At 35.4% G+C, this 22,646-nt stretch overlaps 1 protein-coding gene across 1 annotated transcript in view; it reads left to right on the top strand.

The window, feature by feature from the left end:
* Oatp30B (Organic anion transporting polypeptide 30B) overlaps window positions 1-13,176 on the top strand; it is a 386,218-nt gene extending 373,042 nt beyond the window's left edge. Inside the window, exons 17-18 of the mRNA XM_090393536.1 lie at window positions 10,975-11,235; window positions 12,438-13,176. Of these exons, the coding sequence (XP_090249662.1) occupies window positions 10,975-11,235; window positions 12,438-12,519 (343 nt within the window). The 3' untranslated portion in view covers window positions 12,520-13,176. The remainder of the gene's footprint in view (window positions 1-10,974; window positions 11,236-12,437) is intronic.
* Window positions 13,177-22,646: the final 9,470 nt, after the last annotated feature.

Raw genomic sequence — 22,646 nt, 5'->3', positions numbered from 1 at the left:
AAGGAGACAGAAGTGGATAAAGTAGTTGAGTCACTGAGTGACCACTTTGCAAGGCTATATCATCCTACTGAGGTTACTGCTTTAATCTCCATGACAGACACTAATGTGGGAACAGAGGTAAATTAATTGGACATTCTTTGGATATTGCACAATCTCAATGGAAATATATCTGTGGGATTAGATGGCATGTTAGCCAGGGTTTTGCAAAGAATGTGCAAGGAACTTTGACTAAGCTCTTTAATTTAAGTCTGAGCTCTTGTAGAGTTCCAATGGAGTAGAAAGAGAGCAAAAAATTCCTTGCATAAAGGAGGTTCTAAGACTGCAGTAGAAAATTATAGGCCAATCAGTATTTCAGGCATGATGGTAAAAGTACTAGAAAAATTGGTATACTCAGGGAAAAGAGAATTCAAGAATAGGTAGATAAAAATATGATACTGTATGGGGATCAACATGCCTTTGTGAAGGGTCAGTCATGCCTCAGTAATTTACTTTTCATAATAGAGTAGCAGCTGTGTTGGATAAAGGAAATGGCTACATAATGATTTTGCTGGATTTTACAAAGGCATTTGACAGAATACCACACTGAACATTTCCTTTCAGGTGACTAGTGGTGTGCTGCAAGGTTCAGTGCTGGGACTATTGCTGGTTTAATTTGTACATAATTGATATAGGAAATAACCTGAAAGGAAATGTTCAGTTGTTGGCTGATGATGCGAAATTCAGTTGTTTGCTGATAATGCAAAATTAGGTAGTTAATCAAGGCAATGTGGAGAGCTTGTTGGATGATTTAAATAGGCTGGCAGTGTGAGCAAAAGATAATGGGTGTTCGATTAATGTGGAGAAATATCAATTTATGCATTTGGGGATAAATAGATTACAAGCTGTGTATCACATTGATGTCACTGTACTCCAGGAAATAGATGAAGCTAGAGATTTAGGGGGTAGTGGGGGGGGGGGAGTTAAAGTTTAGAGGACATATTGCTAAGGTTGCTAAGGTAGCCTATAAGATTACTTGGCTATTGAAGAATACGTTAACAAGTAGAGTTAAGGAAGTTGTTATTCCTCTTTATAAGTCCTTGATATGCCCACATCTGGATTACTGTGCTCTCCTGTGTTTCTTGGGGATGAGGAAGTGGTGGATAGGATTCAGAGGCGAGTGACCAAGATGTAAGTGGCCTGTAGAGTGTTCCCTGGGAGGATAGATCGAAGGTGTGGATTGCAGAAGTTGGTTGATAGGAGAAAAGGAGGGGATATGATAGAAACATTTAGGTTGTTTCAAGGGTTTTATAGGATAGTTGCAGTGGAAATCTTTCAGCACGTGGCTAGAGCAACCAGAACCAAGGGTCATCTCTGAAAGTTGACCACTTGTATATATGTGGAAATATGACTTGCATTATTCAACCTTGGTATAACTTATGGGTCTGGCTCCCACTGATGAAACCTCAATTAAGGTTGAAACCAGTTTGGATAGTGGCCCTTCCCATATCCTTACAGACATGTGTAATGCAAAGCATTATACATACCTGTAAGGATATATGCATTCCATTATGGGACACTAAGGCAATTGATGTGAAGTTATTAGCTTCTATATACAAGTAACCCAGTCGTGAAGTGACTTCACACACAAACTTTGTTTGTTTACACTTGGATAAAGGATTAAACTAAGAATATAACTTCTTGGCATCTTTAATAAATTAAAGATGGTGAATTAGGAAGGTGAATGGCATGCCGGTTCATTGACACATTCCCTTAAAATATGTGGTGAAATTCCATCTAGTCTCCCTGCCTTACTGACATCTGGAGTGTTCAGTATTCAGAATACATCCTCTTCATTCACTTCTAATTCTTCACTCTTCCTTATCCCTCTAGGAATAAAGCCTGCTTTACTAGGATGGAACACCCTAATAAGGTGATCATTAAGTAGCTCAACATGGCATCTGCCTCTGTCACTTGACTGCTATTTCCATCTAGCAAAGTAATTCATCCACAATCATTTTTCCTCATACTGACCACATAGTGTAAAAGCTTCCATGGAATGAAGCACTAGCCTCCTTTCACATTCTAATTTTTCTCTCTTGGTGTACTAGTCGCTATCCTAACCAGAGCCTTATGTTACTCATGCAACTGTCCTCTACCTCTCTCTTTATATGCTAACAGTGACTTATTTTTCATATGTAGTTCTTTTTGATTTTTCTTGTCATCCCTTTAACTCCAGATCTACTTTGCTTTAGGTATATAATGTGCCATTGCTATGAACAATATCCACTTCACCATCTCCTGTGTGCTGCTGACTTCTCTTCCTGCAATTTTTTTTCATCCATTATACTTCTCCAAGCTGGTTTCTAAGTCTGTTATTGTTACTGTTTTATAATTCCACAAATTCTTTCTCCCTAGATATATCTGTGCACCTCTTCATCCTCCCAGTCAGGACTACATGGTGACTCACCAACTGGATACAAGTATGACATACCATTAAGTCAGATTCTCTGATGCTTTGACAAGTCCAGAACTCTTTATCCACATGTTCCCTTCACCACATACTGCCTAGGACAGTTGGCCCTCTACAAGTCCAAAACTTCAATTCCTTTAGTATATGCTGCTATTTCTGCCCAGTTTGTTGCTATAATTGAAGTTCCCCATTATGATCACTCAGTTGTACTTGCCACGCTAATTTGCCTAAATGTTTTCTGCTCATCTGTATTTCCTGGCATCATCTCACTAAATATTATACTTTGATCTAATAAAGAAGATCACAGGTGCCATTTTGAATTTAAAGCAAGTTATTGTTGGTTTAGGTATTTTAAGAATAGAACTAGGATCAACCCAACTACAAGGCATTTGGAAATAGCATCAGCAGTTAAAGCTACAACTAACAATTTTTTTTGGAAATCTTAAACTTGTCTAAGGTTATTCAGCTTCCCAAGTGTTTAACTGTGACAAACAATAATACGAGATGGAAATGTCATGGAAAATCTTGATGCATAAGTTATGAAAATGTTGACTTTTTTTTTTTTCATTATCTTACTATAACTACAAAAATAGAACTTTTTAGAATTGTTATTTATATAATTACTGTTTAATTCTGTACTCAAGATGCCTTTCTAACATCAACAGAAATTTTACAATTAAATATCAATTTTCCATGTGAGTTTCCTGTCTTTCAGAGTATTCTAACTTGGAAAAAATTAGTCTCCTCTATGGAGAAGGTTGAACAAAAGTTGTGAAGGCACAAGGTATCAAAAGATCTCCAACATTTTTTTTAGAATCAAATGCTTTAGGTGATTTCAAAATGAAGCCACTCCTTATCCATCATTCCAAGACCCCACCAGCATTAAAGAATATTATTAAATCTTGACTGCTAATGATTAAGAGGAATAATTGAAAGGTTTGGGTGACCCATGAAAATTTTCAAGATTGGTTTGTGAATGAAATTATTTCATACAAGCATTAAACAATATCTTCAGATTAAGAACTTAGTGAAAAAGGGCCTCCTATTTGTTGATTACACATTAACTCATCGCTTAGCCCTTGAATATTACCCAACATTCATAAAAGTAAAATTTTTGTCCCCAAATACCACTTCATAAATTCAACCAGTGGATAGAGTGAACTTTAAGACAATATACCATAAGTTTGCATTTGAGCATGGTTTGTAGTGATTGAAAACAAGCTGACAGTAAAAGAAATCTGGAAGAGTTATAGCATTAGAAATGTTATAGATAATTTTGGCAAGGTGTAGAGCAATTTAGGAGCTGACTGGAGTGATTCTGATCCCCAAGCAACCTCACAAATGACCAAAGAACTAACTTCTTCCAGGTAAACTTTCTTATAAGGTACATTTCTCACCTGTGGGACTGAAAGTGTGGTGCTGTTTATCAAGTTAACAAACTGTGATTACGTGGTGAGGTTATGTTTTTGTTTAGAACAGGTTATCAAAGAAAACATTTTTTCCATTTAAATTTTGTTGTAATTTTCAAGTTTGTATTTTCATTAAAAGGTAATGGGTAATTTGTTTGTCTTATTGTTATTGAATCAAGGACTCATTGAGAGGGGCCATCAGGCCAACTGCTCCATTTACTCATGGTTCTGCAAGAGAGAAATCTACCCCCCCCCCTTTTCTTAAATACACACAAACTTAATTTCCATGAATGCCCTTTGTCCTCTCTCTTTACCTTCCTTGTAACAAAGAAATTTCATCATTTGATAACTTATAACACCTTTTCAGATTTCAGACCTCCATTGCATCACTCTTCTTATATCTGCATTCCAGATATTTTCGATCTGTCCTCATAATCTACATTCCATAATTCCAATATCATCTTTGTAACTCTTCTTTATCCATTTGGATACATGGAGACTAAATCTGTGCACAGTAGTCCAAGTGCACTCATATCAGTACCTTGTAAAGAGGCAAAATGTATGGTATGGGGACTCAATGATCTGTGGTGTGCAAGATAGGATGTGTGAGGAGTGTTTGCTGGAGGAACGATACAAAGTGTGGCTATGGCAATTAAGAGGGGTGAAAGGGTGGATGAGATAATTGTGATGGTAGGAACAAATGACTTGAGAAGTAATGTAAATTGGGCAGCGAGAGATATAAGATTCTTGCTTTAGGTTGTACAAAAGAAGATGCAGAGAGGAAAGATAGTGTGCATGTTGCCTAGGTATGATTGTGACGAGCTGAGCAGAAGAGCAGAAATATCGAATAACATAATAGCTAGAATGTGTCAGAATAGAGGATTGGAATATGTGAATGCTTGGAGGGCATTTGAGGACAGAAAGGAATTGTATGCGAGAGACCACTTGCATTTGAATGAGGAAGGACGTAGACATCTGAAGAGATTGCTGTTCTGAATGAGTCAGTGTGTCAATGCAGGGAAACCAGAATGCCCAGGGTGGATGGTAGCAGAGGTGGCCTCTTGTGGGAATGGGTACTTGGGAGAAGTGGGACGACATCAGGTAACGCTGAGCCCAGTGGAGTCTAGATGGGATAATGTTGGATATAGAAACAGTGGCATTTTTATGCTTTACACTAATGGCAGGAGTATCTGGAATAAAGGAGAGGAATTGGTGATGCTGATAGCATCAGCCTGGGCAAAGATTATTGGGATCACAGAGATGTGGTTGACAGAAGAGGATATAATAACAGGAATAGAAATAGCAGGGTACAGCATTTTTCAGCAGAATAGGAAGAGAAAGCATGGTGGTGGAGTACTGCTTATGATAAGTGACGACTTATGTCCTCTAAGAGTGGAGGCTTTAGAAGGCAGTGACAATAATGATTTGAAAGTATATGGTGTGAGGTAGAGGTGGGCAAGATAGGATATTTAGTGGGGTGTTGCTACAAACCAAGGAGCATAGAGAGTGGGGACCAGGAGATGTTTAGACAGTTGAGCTTGGCAAATGCAAGAAGAATGATTGTTATGGGAGATTTTAACTACAGCAGTATAAATTGGGGAGAGGGAGATGCATGTAGCAATAAGGGGAATGGAATTTCTAGAATTCTTGAGGGACAAATGTCTTAGGCAACATGTAAGAGAGGGGGAACAAGAGGTTCAAGAGTTTTGTATTTGGCCATAGCATTAGAAGAGTTGACAATAACTGAGATGACATCTCTTCCACCAGTTGGCGAGAGTGACTATGTGGTTTTGACTTAAAAGATGATTAGACAAGCAGGAGTATCAAAGAGATGGGAGCGTATGTGGAATTATAAGGCATGTGATTATAATAGTCTTAGCCATCGACTTGGGGAAGTTAGAGGGAGAAATTGGATGGCTGGGATATCATTAGTGCTTGGGAAATTGTGAAGGAGTATTTGTTAGCAGCAATAGTAAACTGTATTCCACAAGTGAAGAAGAGGACACAATTTGGAGCAAAGTGGATGACAAACAATATTAAACAGGAACTGCATGTTAAGAAGAAGTTATAGAAGAGATATAAGGTGAAGAGCTGATGCATGAAGAATATAAGACACAGGCCAGGAGAGTGACTAGTATGGTAAGGAAGGCAAAACTGGAATATGAGAAGAGATTGGCCCTAAGATCCAAAGAAACTCCTAGGGAATTTTTTAGCTATGTGACCAGTAGGAGGAGAAATGATTGTGGAAGAATAACATTGTTGGATAAAAATGGGAATAGTATGACTGATCCAGAGGACATGGTGGAATTGTTCAGTGAGCACTTTATTGGAGTATTTCATCCTGGAGGAGTACATTTTAATACTAGAGGGCTAGGACAGGTTCAAGGTTTAGAGGTGCAGGAGGAGAGTGTGTTCCAAATACTGAGTACTCTGGATGTCAGTAAAGCTGTGGGACTGGATGGTATTTCACCACAAAATTTGAGAGAATGTGCTGAAGAACTGACAGCTCCTTTGACCTGGCTTTTCAATGAAAGTTTGGCTACAGGAAAGGTGCCCAGGGAATGGAAGGAAGGTAAGATAGTGTCATTGCATAAGGGCAGTAGCAGACTGGAAGTGTCTAAATATAGGCCAGTTTGTGTCATCAGTAGTTGTTAAGATCTTGGAGAAATTAGTGAGGGACGTATGCAACATTGGGCAAATGATGGTAATGTTATCTGTGAGAGTCAACATGGATTTGTTAAGGGGTGCTCTTGTTCTAGTAATATGATAGCCTTTTATAAAGAAATTGCAAGAGCAGTAGATGAGGGAAAAGCATATACTGCCATTTTCTTGGACTTAGCGGAGGCATTTGACAGGGGTGCCACATGATAAACTGATATTTAAGTTGCAGCACATGGGTTTGGATGTCAGGTTGGTCAGCTGGATTCAGGATTGGCTGTCCGATAGGTATCAGAGAGTTATGTATGGTGAGGCAGTTTCAAGGAGGCAGAGGGTTACAAGTGGGTTCTACAGGGCTCAGTACTGGGACCTATATTGTTTAACCTTTATATTAATGACATTGTCAGTGGATTGTAGGGGGATATTCAGTTGTTTATGGATGATGTGAAGCTGGGAAGGGTTATTAGTAATAGTGCAGATGTGATAGCCCTGCAAGAGGATTTTGAATAAGCTAGACAGATGGGCAAATGACTGGGGGTTTTGGTTTAATGCAGCAAAATGTAAGGTCTTGAGGTTTGGGACACATCGATGGGACGCTGCATACTCTATTGGAGGAGCTATACTGGAGGAAGGGAGATAAGAGATCTGGGGGTTGATGATTGATAGAAACCTGAAATTCAGGGGACATATTGCAAAAGTTATGAAGGTAACACAGAGGATTGCTGCAATAATGAGAAGGATGCTGACTTGCAGAGATAAAAGTTATCATTCCGTTGTATAAGACCCTGATCAGACCACACTTGACTATTGTTCTCAGATTTGGTCCCCAGGATTTGAAGGGGATAAATTAACTATGGAAAGGGTATAAAGGCAAATGACAAAGATGGTTTCAAGACTGTACAATGTTAATTATGAGAATTGACTGAGGGAATGTGGACTGTGGAGTTTGGCAGATAGAAGAAGGAGAGATGATATGATTGAGACTTTTAAACTGTTGAGAGGTGGTATGAGATGACAAAGGGCCATCCCTGGAAGTTACAGTGGGGAACTGTGAACAGGGTGGAATGCATTGCGTGACAGAGTGGTGAGAGCGAGAATGGTCAATGAGTTTAAGAAGTGGTATGATAGACTTTGTTTCCTAGAAGGGACCTCCTGCGATAAGTCTTGATAGACTTTGTGTTTCTTAGGAAGGACCTCCCGCAATGAGGATTTTGACTCCATGGAGGCCTGAATAATAATAATAAAATAAAAAATGAATCTTCCATATCCTTACATGTTAATGTTCATTTCAAAAATGCAGTTATCTTCTTAGTTGGATTTGCAACTTTTGTTATGTGACCTTTGAACTTCAACTTTCTATCAACCATAACTCCAAGATCTGTAGCCTTGTCACTTACTGCAAGAATAATCCCACCGATATATTATGTTGTTGGTTATCACATTATGCCAAATTACATAACTTTATATTTACTATCATTAAATTGGTAGTCATTATTGTTTGCTGAACTTCACAGACAGATGCAGGTGTCTGACCTGTCAGGTGCCCCAAGTTATGTGGTAAAATTAAAATATCTATAAGATTATTAGATATTATATATCTAATATTCTTATAGATATTATTATATTATGTATTTTGAAGATGAATTGGAATACTTCCTACTATTTTTAAAAGAAGATAAATTCACTACTGCCACACAAGTATACTGGGCTGCAAGAGAATTGTCAACTTTTCCAAATATAGAAATTTTTAGTGGTCCCTTAAATTTTACTGCTGAGGGCCCCCAGTCAGCTTAATCTGCCCCTGATGAACTTCTAGCCCACTCACATCACCCTGTAAATGCTATATATCATAGCATATCTTATTGCCCTACCTATCTTTTATTGTCAGAAAACAATTGAATAACTCCTATCAGGCCTTTTCCAGTATCATTGATATATAGATTAAACAGCAGTGGTCTAAGGACTGATCCCTGGAGCACACCACTGTTCACCTTGAATCCAGCAGATTCACATCCTCCATATATCACTTTCTGATACCTGTCTGTCAGCCACTCACTTATCCAAGCCAATAGTTTACATTCCAATTTCATATTCTCTAGTTTATGCAACAGTCTTTCATGTGATATCTTATCAAATGCCTTAGTGAAGCCCAACAATATTGTACAGTAGACTCTCGACTATCTGGCCTAATGTGGTGGAAGGGCAGGCCGGATAGGCCAAAGTTCTAGGCCTACCTTTTCACACAAATGTGAAAAAATAGGCCTAAGATGAAAGAGTCAAAACTTACAGTTTTTAGTTTTTGAAAAAGTCCTTGATAGATGACTGCTTCATCCTTTCAGCCCTCTTCTTCGACGCAATGTTCCTCCACTTACGCAAGCAGATGATATCAGCTGGTGTCGCTTCCTCCTGCTCACTAATGTACTGCAGTGCTGCCTCAATCGTCTTGAACCCTTCCGAATGTGGGATGAGATTTTTCCTGTCATCTGAGGATGCCTCCTCCTCCTCCTCTTCTTCTTCTTCCCCCTGTGTCACCATTTCCACAATATCATTGTCAGTTATTTCATCAACTTCGTCGTTTGACAACCATTCTGTAATGTCCTCTGCATTGACATCATCACAGCTCGGTACATTTTTGAGCAACGAAACAAGTTTATCTTTTCATCTTCCACTTTGGTTTCACACACAGGTTCACCATTTCCACAATTTTGTTCTCAGTTATTTCATCAACTTTGTCGTTTGACATCCATTCTGTAATGTCCTCTGCATTGACATCGTCACAGCTCGGTACATTTTTGAGCAATGAAATAAGTTTATCGTTTTCATCTTCCACTTCAGTTTCACACGCAGGTTCAAGATTGAAATGTCCACCTTCATGATCCAAAAGAATTTTCCAAGACATATTACACAAGTGATATGTTTTGAATCTCTTCCTATGCTTCGGCCAACCACCTTATGACATCTAGCAAGTCAATCTTTTTCAAAGTGGTTACCGCAGTCTTCATTATTATCAATTGCTGACATCAACGAACTGTGAAGACGCCAATGATACTTTTTCTTTAGCATTTCAAGGATTCCCTGGTCCATCAGCTGACAAACAGCAGTCACATTGGATTGTAGCAGGTGCCCGCTTGCAATGCCTCAGCAAATTAAATTACAGTACACATTCCTCATTTTATCATGGAGAATTACTGTATTATTATAATTCTCTGTGATAAAATCTGGGCTCCGGATAGTACGGAGGCCAAATAGTCGAGAGTCTACTGTATTCTATTCATTCCTTTTATCCAACTCGGCCATAACATAAAATATGAGGAAATTTCCCAGACATGACCTGCCTTTAGTAAAATTTTTTACAAGGTATAGCTTCTTTGTTCACCCATTTCTGTATGCAATTACTAATTTCTCTAAGCTTTGCAATCACTCCAGTGATACTGATGTCAAGAGCCTAGCCAGTTTGGTTCAATATTTCTTAAGTATATGTGTTGATATCCCATCTATCGCCAAAGTTATTTTTCTGCATTCATTCATTCTGTACTTGCAGCATCATGATACGAGGGTGGTCTGAAAAGTTCTCATTCTCGACCATAGATGGCAACACTATCGGCTTTTTTTTTCTAAGTTGGTACATCTGTCATAAGCATCCAGGTGAAGTTGCAAGTCATTCTATTAAGTAGCTTGTTTTATACAGCTGTTTGAAGCAAAAGTGTTGTCTATATCCCTTGAAATGGATAAAATTGAGTATCATGCAGTTATAAAATTCTTTGTAAAAGAAGGTTTAATGCCAAAAGAAATTCATTCAAAGTTCATAAAAGTTTATGGACACACTTCTCCTTCATTTTTGTCAATTAAGAAATGGGCTGCTATCATTGATGGCAATTTTTTCAGGATGTTGCAAATGTTTCATATGAAATACATTAGCAAAGTTAGATCAGCTTGTCGTCATATGTATGAAGTGAATGTTCAATAAAATGTCTGACCAATTGTTTGTTTAACTTGGTGATGGCAAAGTTCTGAGCAAATGGAAAGAGGATAAGATCCTTCCATGATGTAAGGAAAAATCCAAGACAAAAATGGTGAATTATAGAATAGTGTATTTTTTCCCAACCACTTTCCTAAACCTGCTAAAAAATATTATTGCTCTGTGTGTTTGTGCACGCACGCACATCTCTTTCAGTGAATCATTTTCTTCCTCTCCAGTTCTGCATAATTTCTCACTTTGAGACAGAAGTGCAATGCAGAAGTTGAACACCATATGGTAAACATTCTGTAATGTTGTTATTCACTATATTCTAAACTTTAAAATCATATTGAGTGAGAAATATAAGTGATTCGGAATCACCAAATTACATATCAGTTGTCACATTTTGTCTAGATTTTGGAAAGTTTTTTAAGTTAATGTTGTTTAGCATTTGCTGTTTATTTGTTGGTTGCTAATTCATTGAAGTTTTGATTTTACAGGTATATTGCTGTGTGCTCGGGTCTGAAAGTTGCATCAGGGTTATTGTTTTTTCTGGACTGGTTGTTGATCTGTCATAAAAGAAAGAAGGAAAATAAAGACCCTTCAATTGGTGTGAGGGAAATAATGTCTTCCATTATCTCTCTAGATCGTCTGTCAGCAATGGGTTTTTCAGAAGAAAAAACTCGTATTACTGAAGACACTCAGCCACTAGAACGAGGAACAGATGAAGATATAGAACAAGAACAAAGAAATCTCAGCAGGTTCTGAGATTTAGTCTTTTTAGGATGAAAATATATAACTTGTTTATATAGCCTTGTACAGTTGGACTTTTGAACTTCTTGATTAGCAGCATTTTATTCTTTTAATAAATATAACAGATTATGTGGATAGTGATTATCGAAAATTTTAAATTCCTAGTTAAACAGTTGACTTTTGAAAGGATATTTGAAACTCTGTTTTATTTTAAAAGTTAAAAGTATTATTTTCCTAATGTAGATACTCCTTAATTCCATATTAAAGATACTCCATTGAAGTTTTATTTAGAGAAATTCAGTAAGGTGGGGGACGGGGGATTTTTTTGCATATTATGCACAATAATAATAATAAATAAAACAGCAGGTGCTCAATATCAGTTAAGCTTCAGTATTCAGTCTTTAGTTGCCTAACTTGACTATGGTATATAATAACAATGTTAATTGTTCTTCCTATTTAAACTTTAGGTATCTAAAATAAATGAAAACTTCCATGGAGTATTTCCTATCATTCACTTAAGGATAATATGGATGTAGTAATATTTATTATCTTGCATTATCTCTGCAAGTCTAGAAATTCAGAAGTCTTTGCACATATTTTAATTGTAAGTATACACACTTTCTAGAAAGTAATTGAGCTGTATATGAGATTTTTAAGTGTTTTTATCTCTCTCTCTCTCTCTCTCTCTCTATATATATATATATATAGATAGATAGACAGATATATACACACTGCTGAAATTACAAGGAATTTTATTTTTATTTAGTGGTGTCTGTTTAGTGAATAAATGCATCTGATTTTTAGTACATCTGGTTAAGCACAACTACCCTAACAAATGTATATAGTTATATCATTATGTACTTAGTCATTGGTTGGATCTCTGCTTGATCAGAAATGTCTCTTTGCAGTATGAGGTTGGCATTTAAATTTATAAAAATTTAACATTTTTAATTTAATGCATAATCACTAAATCTATCCAAATTTATAAACATTTGTAGTTTATACTTTTGTTTGTATGTTTATTGCTGTTTGATACATAGATCATGTCTAAAATGCTTTTTAATATTGAACTAGTTGAACTATTATTATATTGAACTATAATATAATATACTATATTATAGATGATATATTGGCCCTTTGTGGTTAAACCTAAGGGGATTATGTTTTGTTTCCTTTCCTTTTATTTTATTTTTTTTTTTACTTTGTTTAGTAAGCAATCTTCTGATCATCATGCTAGAAGAAGAACAAAAAGCAATCCAGATTATATAAAGCCACTAGAGGGACAAAGCTAGCTATGCCATTTATAATCCAACACAGCTATTAAAGAAGATACCATCCTCATCGTAACACTGGACCACCTGACCTGAGAGCAGAATGTTTATTTTGCTACTTATGCAAAAGGAAACAGTTGTAAATGTGTATTATGCAACATTAAGTGACTCTGTATTATTGAAATTAATGTTTTATTAACAGATTTTTTTTTTTTCTCATCATGTGGTGTTTAGTCTTCTTTTATAAAACATTTTGTTTAGGCCAGATCAGAAATGCTAATGCTTGTCAACTCAAAAGTGGAAGCTGTGCATACTAAATAAGTGAGTTTATGGAACAGAGATATGACTGTATTTCCATATTGACAATTTCCTCCTTAATGAAAAGTACAGATTGAGGTCTTTGGAGTTTTATAAATCATAGCCACATAGCCAGACATGGTACATATCCATATTTTTATTGTAACTTACTCTTTCTAGTATCATGTTATGAATACTATAATTTTGGATTGTGATTTAAAATAATTTTGTACAACAAACTTTCCCATCTTCCTCATGAAAGTGACTGACCAGAAGAAAGATTAGAAACTGAAACATTTTGTGTCACTTAAAATTGTTTACCCAAACTACATGTATTCTAGTTCTACATCAAGTAATATAAACTTTTATAATTACTCTTATCTAAAAGTTTTTTGTTTTAATTTATTAAGATAATGTTTACTTTTTTTTTTGCAAAATTAATAAAGAAAAACCAAAAGCTTGGAAACTAATGCAAAAATTGTTTAATATAATGATTCTCTTAATGCAGTGCTCTGCAAATGTATGCTTTTTTAATCATATGAAAAAAAAAAAAAACTTTTTTTTAATTCGCTATAGCATAAACCAACAAGCTTGTTTGCTACAATAAACAACCAAAAACATCCTGAATAAAGCTCTTCAGGGACTTTACCATCATAAAGAAAACACTATATCAAATTATCCACTATAACAAACTTCCTGTGGTCTAAGTTTTTCTATATTGTGAATTGACTGTAACTGAATTGGCTTGTGCAGATTTTCAATTTCCTACCCACTTGACAGGTTGCTACTTTCCAACATAATTACAGGCAGTGGGTTCAAATCCTATGGTGGCATTGGAGTATTTGTGAATGTTGTTAGATGATTTTCATTACCAGTTGTTAAACTATCTGCAAATGGGAGAACTGAAGCAGCTCAAAAAAAAAAAAATTGTTTGGTCTCTGGAGTTAGTGTCCTAGATTGTGACCCTTTGTTCATTCCTGCAAATGGTTCTGTCTTTGTGGTATGGGACTGGCATTATTTTTTTAATGAAGCTTCATTTACATTTTGGGAAATTGTGCTATTTTATGAAAATTTCATCTCTCTCTGCCCTGCATACATATTTGTCATGTTTTCTCAAATGTTATAGTTAATATACTACTTGTTATTAATGATGATTTTATTTATCTTTAACCCAACTGTTCCTGATATAAAAATTGGTCTCTAGTTTGCTACTTCTGTTTTGCAACCACCTTTATGTAAAGGAACTATCTTACCCTCTTTCTATTCCTTTGGAACCTTGCCAGATCAAAATGCAGCGCCAGTTTTTTGGTACATTCACATAGTACACTGGCAGATATGCCATCCAGTCTCACTGCTGTATTCACATTGATATTTTTCCATATGCTTAACACCTCCTGTTCATCTACCTCAATTTTGATGTGTATCCCTGTCGCACCAGAAACTGCAAAATCTCCACCTAGATGACATGCCTTTGCAAAATGATCACTCAGCAGCTCAACTATTTGTTTTACTTCTGTAACCTTCCTACCATCACCACTGATTGATGTCATCTTACCATAGTCATTTTTCCTCTTACTTGCTATATAATGAAAAAAGCTCTTTTGGATTTATTTTTTCCTGCTAACTAATTTTCTCTTGTATCTGATTTAGCCTTTCTTGGCATACTGGTCATACTTCTTGCTTGCAGTTTGTACTGTTCATGAGTATTCAGATCACCTTTATCTTTATATTCTCTCCACAGTGGTTTTTTTTTTTTTTTTTTTTTTTTTTTTTTTTTTTTTTTTTTTTTTTGCAGCTCTTGCTTTATATCTTTACTCTTCCACTTAATCCCCAATTTATCTTCCTGACCTCGAGTATGCAGTATGATACTGTTTCTCTCAAACAATCTGGCTGTATTCCCATGCACTACTGACATTTCCTTTAGCTTCCCTAGCCATGGCACTGCTCAGAAATGCCTCTGAAAAGTCTTATCATATGTAATTGAACTATAAAGCTGATAATTATATTATTAGCTTTATAGTTCAATATAAACCCTTTCTTGACAGAGAATTCCACATGTTTAGCAACTTTCCTGATCAAGATTGCATGGTCACTCTCCCTGATTTGGAGGCATAGTCTAATTAATTATCCAATGGCATCTGTATAAATTCCACTTCCATCTTATTCCCCTTTTTCTCCTCCAATCATTGTCCCCATAGTTGAATTCTTCCATATTTCCTGCAATAGGTGAACAATGATGCTAGCACTCTGTTGCCAGACAGTTTTATGTGAAGTGTCATTTACATATGTATCACTTGTGATTGAAAATTAATCAGGGGGACTTGTTATACCAAAAACAATGAAATAGTGCTCCCTTTACAAAATTGTTACACTAATATAGATGGTATATAGTAAACTCTTAAAAACAGACTTTGTGTTATTTGTATTATAGACCATGCTTATTTAAATTGGAGTTATATAATTTCTGAATTTTGTGATATACTGAATATTGTGCATCAGGATTGGCAGTACCTTTTCTTGTATTTGCAAGTTACATATTTCAAACATCTCCCATCATAGCATGGACTTTATATTAAAAATATACATCTATAAATTTATAAGGCATTATTTAATTTTTAATTTAAACTATTTATTATCTTCACAGAACCTCTGTGTAGTTGAACCTTATTGTATTATTATCCTAAGACCCCATGGAGCCAAAGACTCATCTAGGAGCTCCCTTTGTCATACAAACAGCTCATTATACTGCACCTTAAACACATTCAAATTCTCTGCAGACATTACACTCTCAGGCAAGGTATTCCAATCATTCACAACTCTGCATGCAAAAAAACCTTCTCGCTCCCTTGTTCACACCCTTATACAGCTTCCAGGGTTGACCTGTTGTTCTTCCCTGATCTCCCACCATTTAATGAAAAACCTCTTCAACATTAATCCTATAACAACCCCTTACCAACTTGTATGTCTCTATAAAATCACATCTCTTCCTCCTATCCACTAGACTCTGTAATTTGCATCTTCTCAAACTTTTCTCATATTCAGCATTTCAGAAATCAGAAACTACCTTAGTCACCTCTGGATCCTCTCTAACATCTTTATCCTTTTGAAAATCAGGTGCCCAAATATGCACAGTAGTCTGTATGTGGCCTAATTAGTGCCTTATACAATGGAACAAGAATCTCCTTACTTCTACAAGTTAGTCCTCCATGCCATTCCCAAAATTCATTGTGTTATCCTCACAATTTTGGCAATGCCTCCTCTAAAATTTAATCCTTATCCGCCATCACCCCATTATTTCCTCCACCTCCAACAATATATCCCCAACAAGCATAAATTCTATATCTCATCTTTATTTTCCAAATTTTAAACCTGTACATCTTGCAACATTGAACTGGCATCCCCACTCTGTGCCCATTCACTCAATCTATTCAAGTCTTCTTGTAAGGCCACATCTGCAAACAACTGAATATCCCCATCCAAATCTTCCCCAATATCATTTAACAGTGGCCCTAAAACAGAACCCCTGAGCCACACCACTAGTGACTTTCCTGTTTCAGGATATTGCTCTTCCATACGCAACTTGCTGATGCCTATCAGATAGACATTCTCCAATCCAGTGCACTAGTCTAATATCCTACCCCAACCAATCTAGTTTGACTATCATCTTATCATGTGGTAATCTATCAAAAGCTTTTGCAAAATCTAAGTATACTAGTGTGTATCCATCTTCTTTGTCCAATGTAGCCATCTCCTTATTGTAATAATTAAGTAGATTACTGAAACATGGCCTCCCTTTAGCAAATCCATGCTGTCTATCAAAGATAATACTATTGTTGTCAACCAAATTCTGGATCCTGGTTCTCAATAGCCTCTGCAACACTTTAACCACAACAGACACACAGATAGTTCTGTCACCTCCCTTACAAAGTGGCACAATCTTGCCTTCCTTCCATTCCTTTGGAACTTAACCCACTGCACTGCAAGACTCATATTAAACAAGTACGTTAAGGCAGATGCCTACTTTCTGGCATATTCCTTCAAAATACGTGAATTCTCCCTAGGATTCTCTTTGGCTTCATTAGCTAACTGCTGCTCGTACTTCACTTTTGCTACCTTTACGAAGTTACCCTCCTTACCTGTTCATTGTGATCCTCATGGAATTGATTATTACCACTCCTCTTATGCTGCCTCCATAATGCCTTTTTCAAACCTACCTTATTTAACCTTATGACCCTTGGAATACATTTAGACATTGCTTCTACCAGACAGTTCTTGAATATCCCTCAAGCTGCATTGATCTCCTTTATAGCTAGCTTCTCATTACATGCTCCAACTGCAAGCTGTTTCCAGAGCTCTTCATAATCACCCACCTTGTAGTTCCACATGTACCCTTTTCTCATAGATCTTCACTTCATGGTCACTCTCACCAACTAGAAGGTGATTTGACACCTCATTTATAATAACATCCTCGGATGAGATGATCAAATCCAAGACCCTCAATCATTGTGTGCCCTCTCTTAGATACTGTCTGAGGTTATTATTATTATTCAGGCCTCCATGGAATCAAAAGATTCATTGTGGGAGGTCCTTCTTAGGAAACACCTTGAACTCATTGACCATTCTTGCTCTAACTACTCCCTCAGGCAATACATTCCATGGTTCAACCACCCTCCACGTAAAGAAACCACTCCTCACCTTATTGCTCACAGCTTCCTTTCATAACTTCCAGGGATGGCCCCTTTTCATCGCTCCTTCCTTCCATTCCACCAAGTGAAAGAACTCCTCAGTGTCCACCCTGTAACTGCCTCTCAACAGTTAAAAAGTCTCAATCATATGATCTCTCCTTCTATCCACCAAACTCTGCAGTCCACATTCCCTCAGTCGATCCTCATAACTCATGTTGTACAGTCCTGAAACCATCTTTGTTATCCACCTCTGTACCCTTTCCACAGTCAATTTATCCCCTTCAAATCCTGGGGACCAAATCTGAGAACAATAGTCTAAGTGTGGTCTGATCAGGGTCTTATACAACGGAATGATAAAGCTTTTATCTCTGTAGGTCAGTGTCCTTCTCAGTGTTGCAGCAATCCTCTGGGTTACCTTCACCGCCTTTGCAATATGCTCCCGAATTTCAGTTTTCTATGAATCATTACCCCCAGATATCTTGTCTCCCCTGCTTCCTCCAGTATAGCTTCTCCAATCAAGTATGCATCCTCCCATCGATGTGTCCCAAACCTCAAGACCTTACATTTTGCTGCATTAAACCAAAACCCCATTTATTTGCCCATCTGTCTAGTTTATTCACATTCTCTTGCAGGGCTGCCATATCTGCATTGATGGCATTGGTGTAGTTGCAGTTCATTGTAGTGGTGGAGACTGTTGTAGAGTAGGTGCCCTCCCTCAGTGAGTCTTTAGACTCCCTGAATGTGTCACGTAATAATATTCAACTCCTCTAAGGATCCTCTCCCCATTTGGTTCAACCTGGAGTATATCATATCCATTGCACTTGTAACTTACCATATATCAGTGAAACTGGACATACAGTTCCTATCCATAAAAAATAAAACAAATGACATATATTAAATTTAACCATTTTGGTAAAACAGGCCTCTCAGATCACACCCTACACCAAATTGATTGAAAAAGTACCTGTTCTTTACATCATGCAAAAACTTGGTATGAACGTAAATTTAAAATAAGCCCGTGAAATTTTGATCAACAATCCTAATTTCTATAATAATAGTGGCATAAAAATCCAAAGAATCTGGATGGCACACTTCAGCTTTTCAAGTTTTCCAGCAAACCCTGACTTTAGGACTCTAGGCAATAACTTCAGCTCTTATTGGCCACCATCTATATTGTTTTGTACTAATTTATATGTGTACTTATATGAGTAATTATGTGAGAGCATGTTTTCTTGCTTAATTTATTTTTTGTAACCAAATGGATAATAACAGGACTCTAGTGTAGACATAGTAGGGTTTTTCCCCCCACCAGAGGTCAGACTAGTAGTTTTAACAGTTGACCAAAATGTAACTTTACTATACCATGCAGATTATAATGTAGCTTGTTTCTTTGTATATATGTGTATACTCCAGATGATGACCTTAATGTGAAGGTCGAAACTTCGAGTGATTATTTTGATTTATATTAAACTGAAATTTTACTTTAACATAGTAGTTGTTTCCATAATTTGTATAATGAATAACCTATAAATAATTGCAAACCCATAGCATGTTTAGTGCTGTGGGTAAACCAAACTTCACATAATCCAGAAACTCTTGCTTAGAGACCAAACGTAACTTTATTAAGCCACATGGTGGTCCCACACCAGTCAGTAAATGACTCTATTCTTTTTTTTTTTTTTGAAGGGTGTGATATCAACTCTATCTATGAAAGGATGAAAACCCATAGCATACTAATGGGTAAATCATGAGTTTAGACAAGCAACCAACTGAGCCCGGAGATAAAACATAATTTTATTATGCTGCGTAAGGCCTCCAGTTGTTGTAGCAGTGAAATCTAAGCTAATGATATCAGCAAGACAATATTTGTTAGTATGCCAAAATACATAATGTGATCTCTAATGAAGGCTTTTTTTTAGTAGGAAATCCATATATGCATTGAATGCTGTGTTTACAAACAGAAATTAGATACCTGACAATCAAGAAAAAAGGTGGATATACCATGGTTAATTACTGCATTATCAAAGATTTCTTTAATTTATTGAGGGGGGGGGGGCTGTAAATCAGATAGTTGTACAAAGTTTTTCCAGTTGGTTATAAAGTAAATTGGTTACTGCACAAGAAATTGTTCTTTTTTTTTAGTCCTCTGTTCAGGTGTAAGCAAACAGTTTGTAGTAAGTATCTTCATGATTAGAAATGTATAGAGACTCTTGATTTCACATCAGTTGCATTAATGTTCAAAATGAAGTGCTGTGCAAAATGAGATACTAAGGGGATTGATGTGAAGTCAATAGTCTCTATTTATGAGTAGCCTAGTAATGAAGACATCTCATGCACAAAGTTTGTTTGCTTACACTTGGGTAAAAGATTAAAACAAGAATATCATTTTTAGTCTGGTATAATTTACCAACAATAATCTGTTTTTGATTTATTAAAAAAAAAATAAAATATGAATTTCTTATCATTAAAATAACTAATAAATATAAATTTTACATAAACATTGGTTATGCCATTTTTTCTCTGAACCAGTTATTCCCCTATCTTCACTCTTAATTTTTGCAGAAATCCTAAAATTAATTTTTTAAAATTTTATCATTAAATTTTATTTGGTTTGATGTTGTACCAATAGATTCATAAATAATTCATTGTTTTTCAAACCATTATTTACTATTTAACATTACCTTCTTTATCCCTCATCACACTCCTTTAAAACAAATAGTGATATATGTCACTTCTCATTGCTCAGTAGTGTATTCCTTACTTTATTATAGATCTGTATACATTATACTTTTAAAGAGCCAATTAATGATGGTTATTGAGGGACCAGTATATATATGTATATTTTATTGATTTAATTTATATATATATATATATATATATATATATATAAGTTTAACAAAAGTAAGGACTGCTTTTCTTTCTTACATACCTGCTACTAAAAACATTTTTTTTCATTACTGACTGAGTTGTGTAAGCTGTGAGCAGTAATTTTTTTTTTTTTTTTCCCCAGAACTAATGTATTCAAACCATTAGTGTGGTAAAGTAATTTAGAAATTTAACCACCTCCTTAATGTTTAGGCTCAGTTGCCTGTTTTGTGACTTGGCATTATAGAAAGCCAATGAATTCTATATGCATCAATTAGCATATGTATGAATAGTAATATATATTCATGCTTTATTAATTAATAAATAAATGAATATATAAATATAATAAAATAACTTGGATAATTATAAAACTAAAAACCAAGATTCAGATTTCACCTTAGTATTGAGATACTACTTTCCCTCATCATAAAAGTGAGACAATACATGATTTGGATGGTGGAACCCATTTTACATCTTTCTTTGTATTTTTCATTGAAAAAAATGGGTTTTCTCACATCTTTGTAAAAATAATAATAATAATAATAATAATAATAATAATAATCTACACTGGATGAAAAACTGCAATTTCATTATCCTTCATGTGCTTGTAATATTGTTAACACAGTGCCATTGGCCATATTAATTCCTCAGTGCATTACCTTCTATTGAAAAGTAATATCACACTATTTCATTTTTCCATTTTGTTGTGGGATCTGTGTGAGAGGAACTATGGTTTCTCTTTCTGCAAAGAATATAATCCAGCATTGAACTTATTAACTGCCTTGGTATTAATTGTACATACCATCCTACTGAGCCTTTTGTTTAGGCTTATACATTGATTCTCCAACATTGTGAGAGGCTGTAGTTAACCTGCTGTCATCGTATATGTCAAGATATAGTCATCGTAAATTTAGTGGATTCTTTGCCCCTTTTAATTTCTAAAACCTATAAGAGTTTTTTTTGCTTTTATTTCACTTTTTAATGTTGCATAATTTCACATTTTTTATTCTGGAAACTCATCTAACATGCAAGTAACAGACAATAATACACACCCTTTGTAGCCTTAGTTGTGAACAACAGCATAATTTCATATGTCCTAGAGCTGATGACACTACTCTGCTTGTAAAGTTAACAGACGATGTGATGAATATCATGCTCAGGATTATGTGCAACAGATAATGAAGATACTGTGTCTAAATTAATGAAATAAATTGCAAGAATGCCTTAGTTTAGAACTTGCTTTGTATGTATACAATCGAAATTTTAAGTGACACACAGTGTAACATTTTAAACCTAGAAATAATGCCCACTAGCATGCCATTTTAATTTAGAACTGATGATGACTCTTATTCTGATATACATACCTATGCTCATTCATTGAATTGGAGACTAGTATGTTATTGATTTCTGAATGTTTCGAAATCATACTCCAAATTTCGTAATTCTTTCTGATCCACTGTCAAAGCTTTCCCAGTGGTTTCTGTTGCAAATATGTGAAGCTTTATGTGAAACCCTTTGTTCATTTAAAAAAAAAAAAAAAAAAGGGAAAAAAGATAATAAAAAACATTAAAACTAGTATTAATGGAAAGCCATTGAAAATTTACTGGAATTACTGTAATATTTTCCCCATATATAAATATTCCTAATTATTTAAATTTATATAAATACTATTTTGTATATAGTGCCTATCATATTAGTGTTTCCTATCTGTCTGTCCCCTCTCCTCCCTTTTTAAGGTAGTTATTTTAGTGTATTGGCAGAAAGTAAATGCTTTTGTAATTTTAATTATGTTGCTCTTTTTGTGTATCATTTATCAGAAGTATTGTACTTAATGATAGCCATTTTGTAGATGTTTTATTTTTCTATAAATAAATGTAAGATTTTGCTAGATAGTTTTTAAAAATTGCATAACTTCCATTCAAAATGGATACTTGAAATTAGAATAGGCTGGAAAAAGTTTGCAAAATTGCATCTTTTTAAATTGTTCATAACTTTCAAGTGTTAATTGTGAATTATTCAAGATATTTAAAAAAAATCATTGTTAGCAATTTATTGATATAATTTCATAAAATATTTGAAATCCAGTTACAAATAATCATGAATAGTAAAAAAAAAAAAAAAAAATTAAAAAAAAAAGTGTTTACTAAAAATCTTCCAAGCCAGTAATGTTGCTGGTTCTTACGACCATCCTACCAACCTCCTGGAGGTACTAGTTTATTATCTCTTCAAGAATTAGTAAAATTGTGGAATGTGGCACTATTTATGCAATTCTTGCTGTTATTTAATTTCCATCTCCTAATT

The sequence above is a fragment of the Typopeltis vanoorti genome, chromosome 5 (genome assembly GCF_054136105.1).
Source record: "Typopeltis vanoorti isolate ZY-2024b chromosome 5, IOZ_Tvanoo_1.0, whole genome shotgun sequence".
NCBI lineage: Eukaryota > Metazoa > Arthropoda > Arachnida > Uropygi > Thelyphonidae > Typopeltis > Typopeltis vanoorti.
The sequence above is the reverse complement of the archived record's forward strand: the minus strand, read 5'-3'. Positions and strand labels throughout refer to the sequence as shown.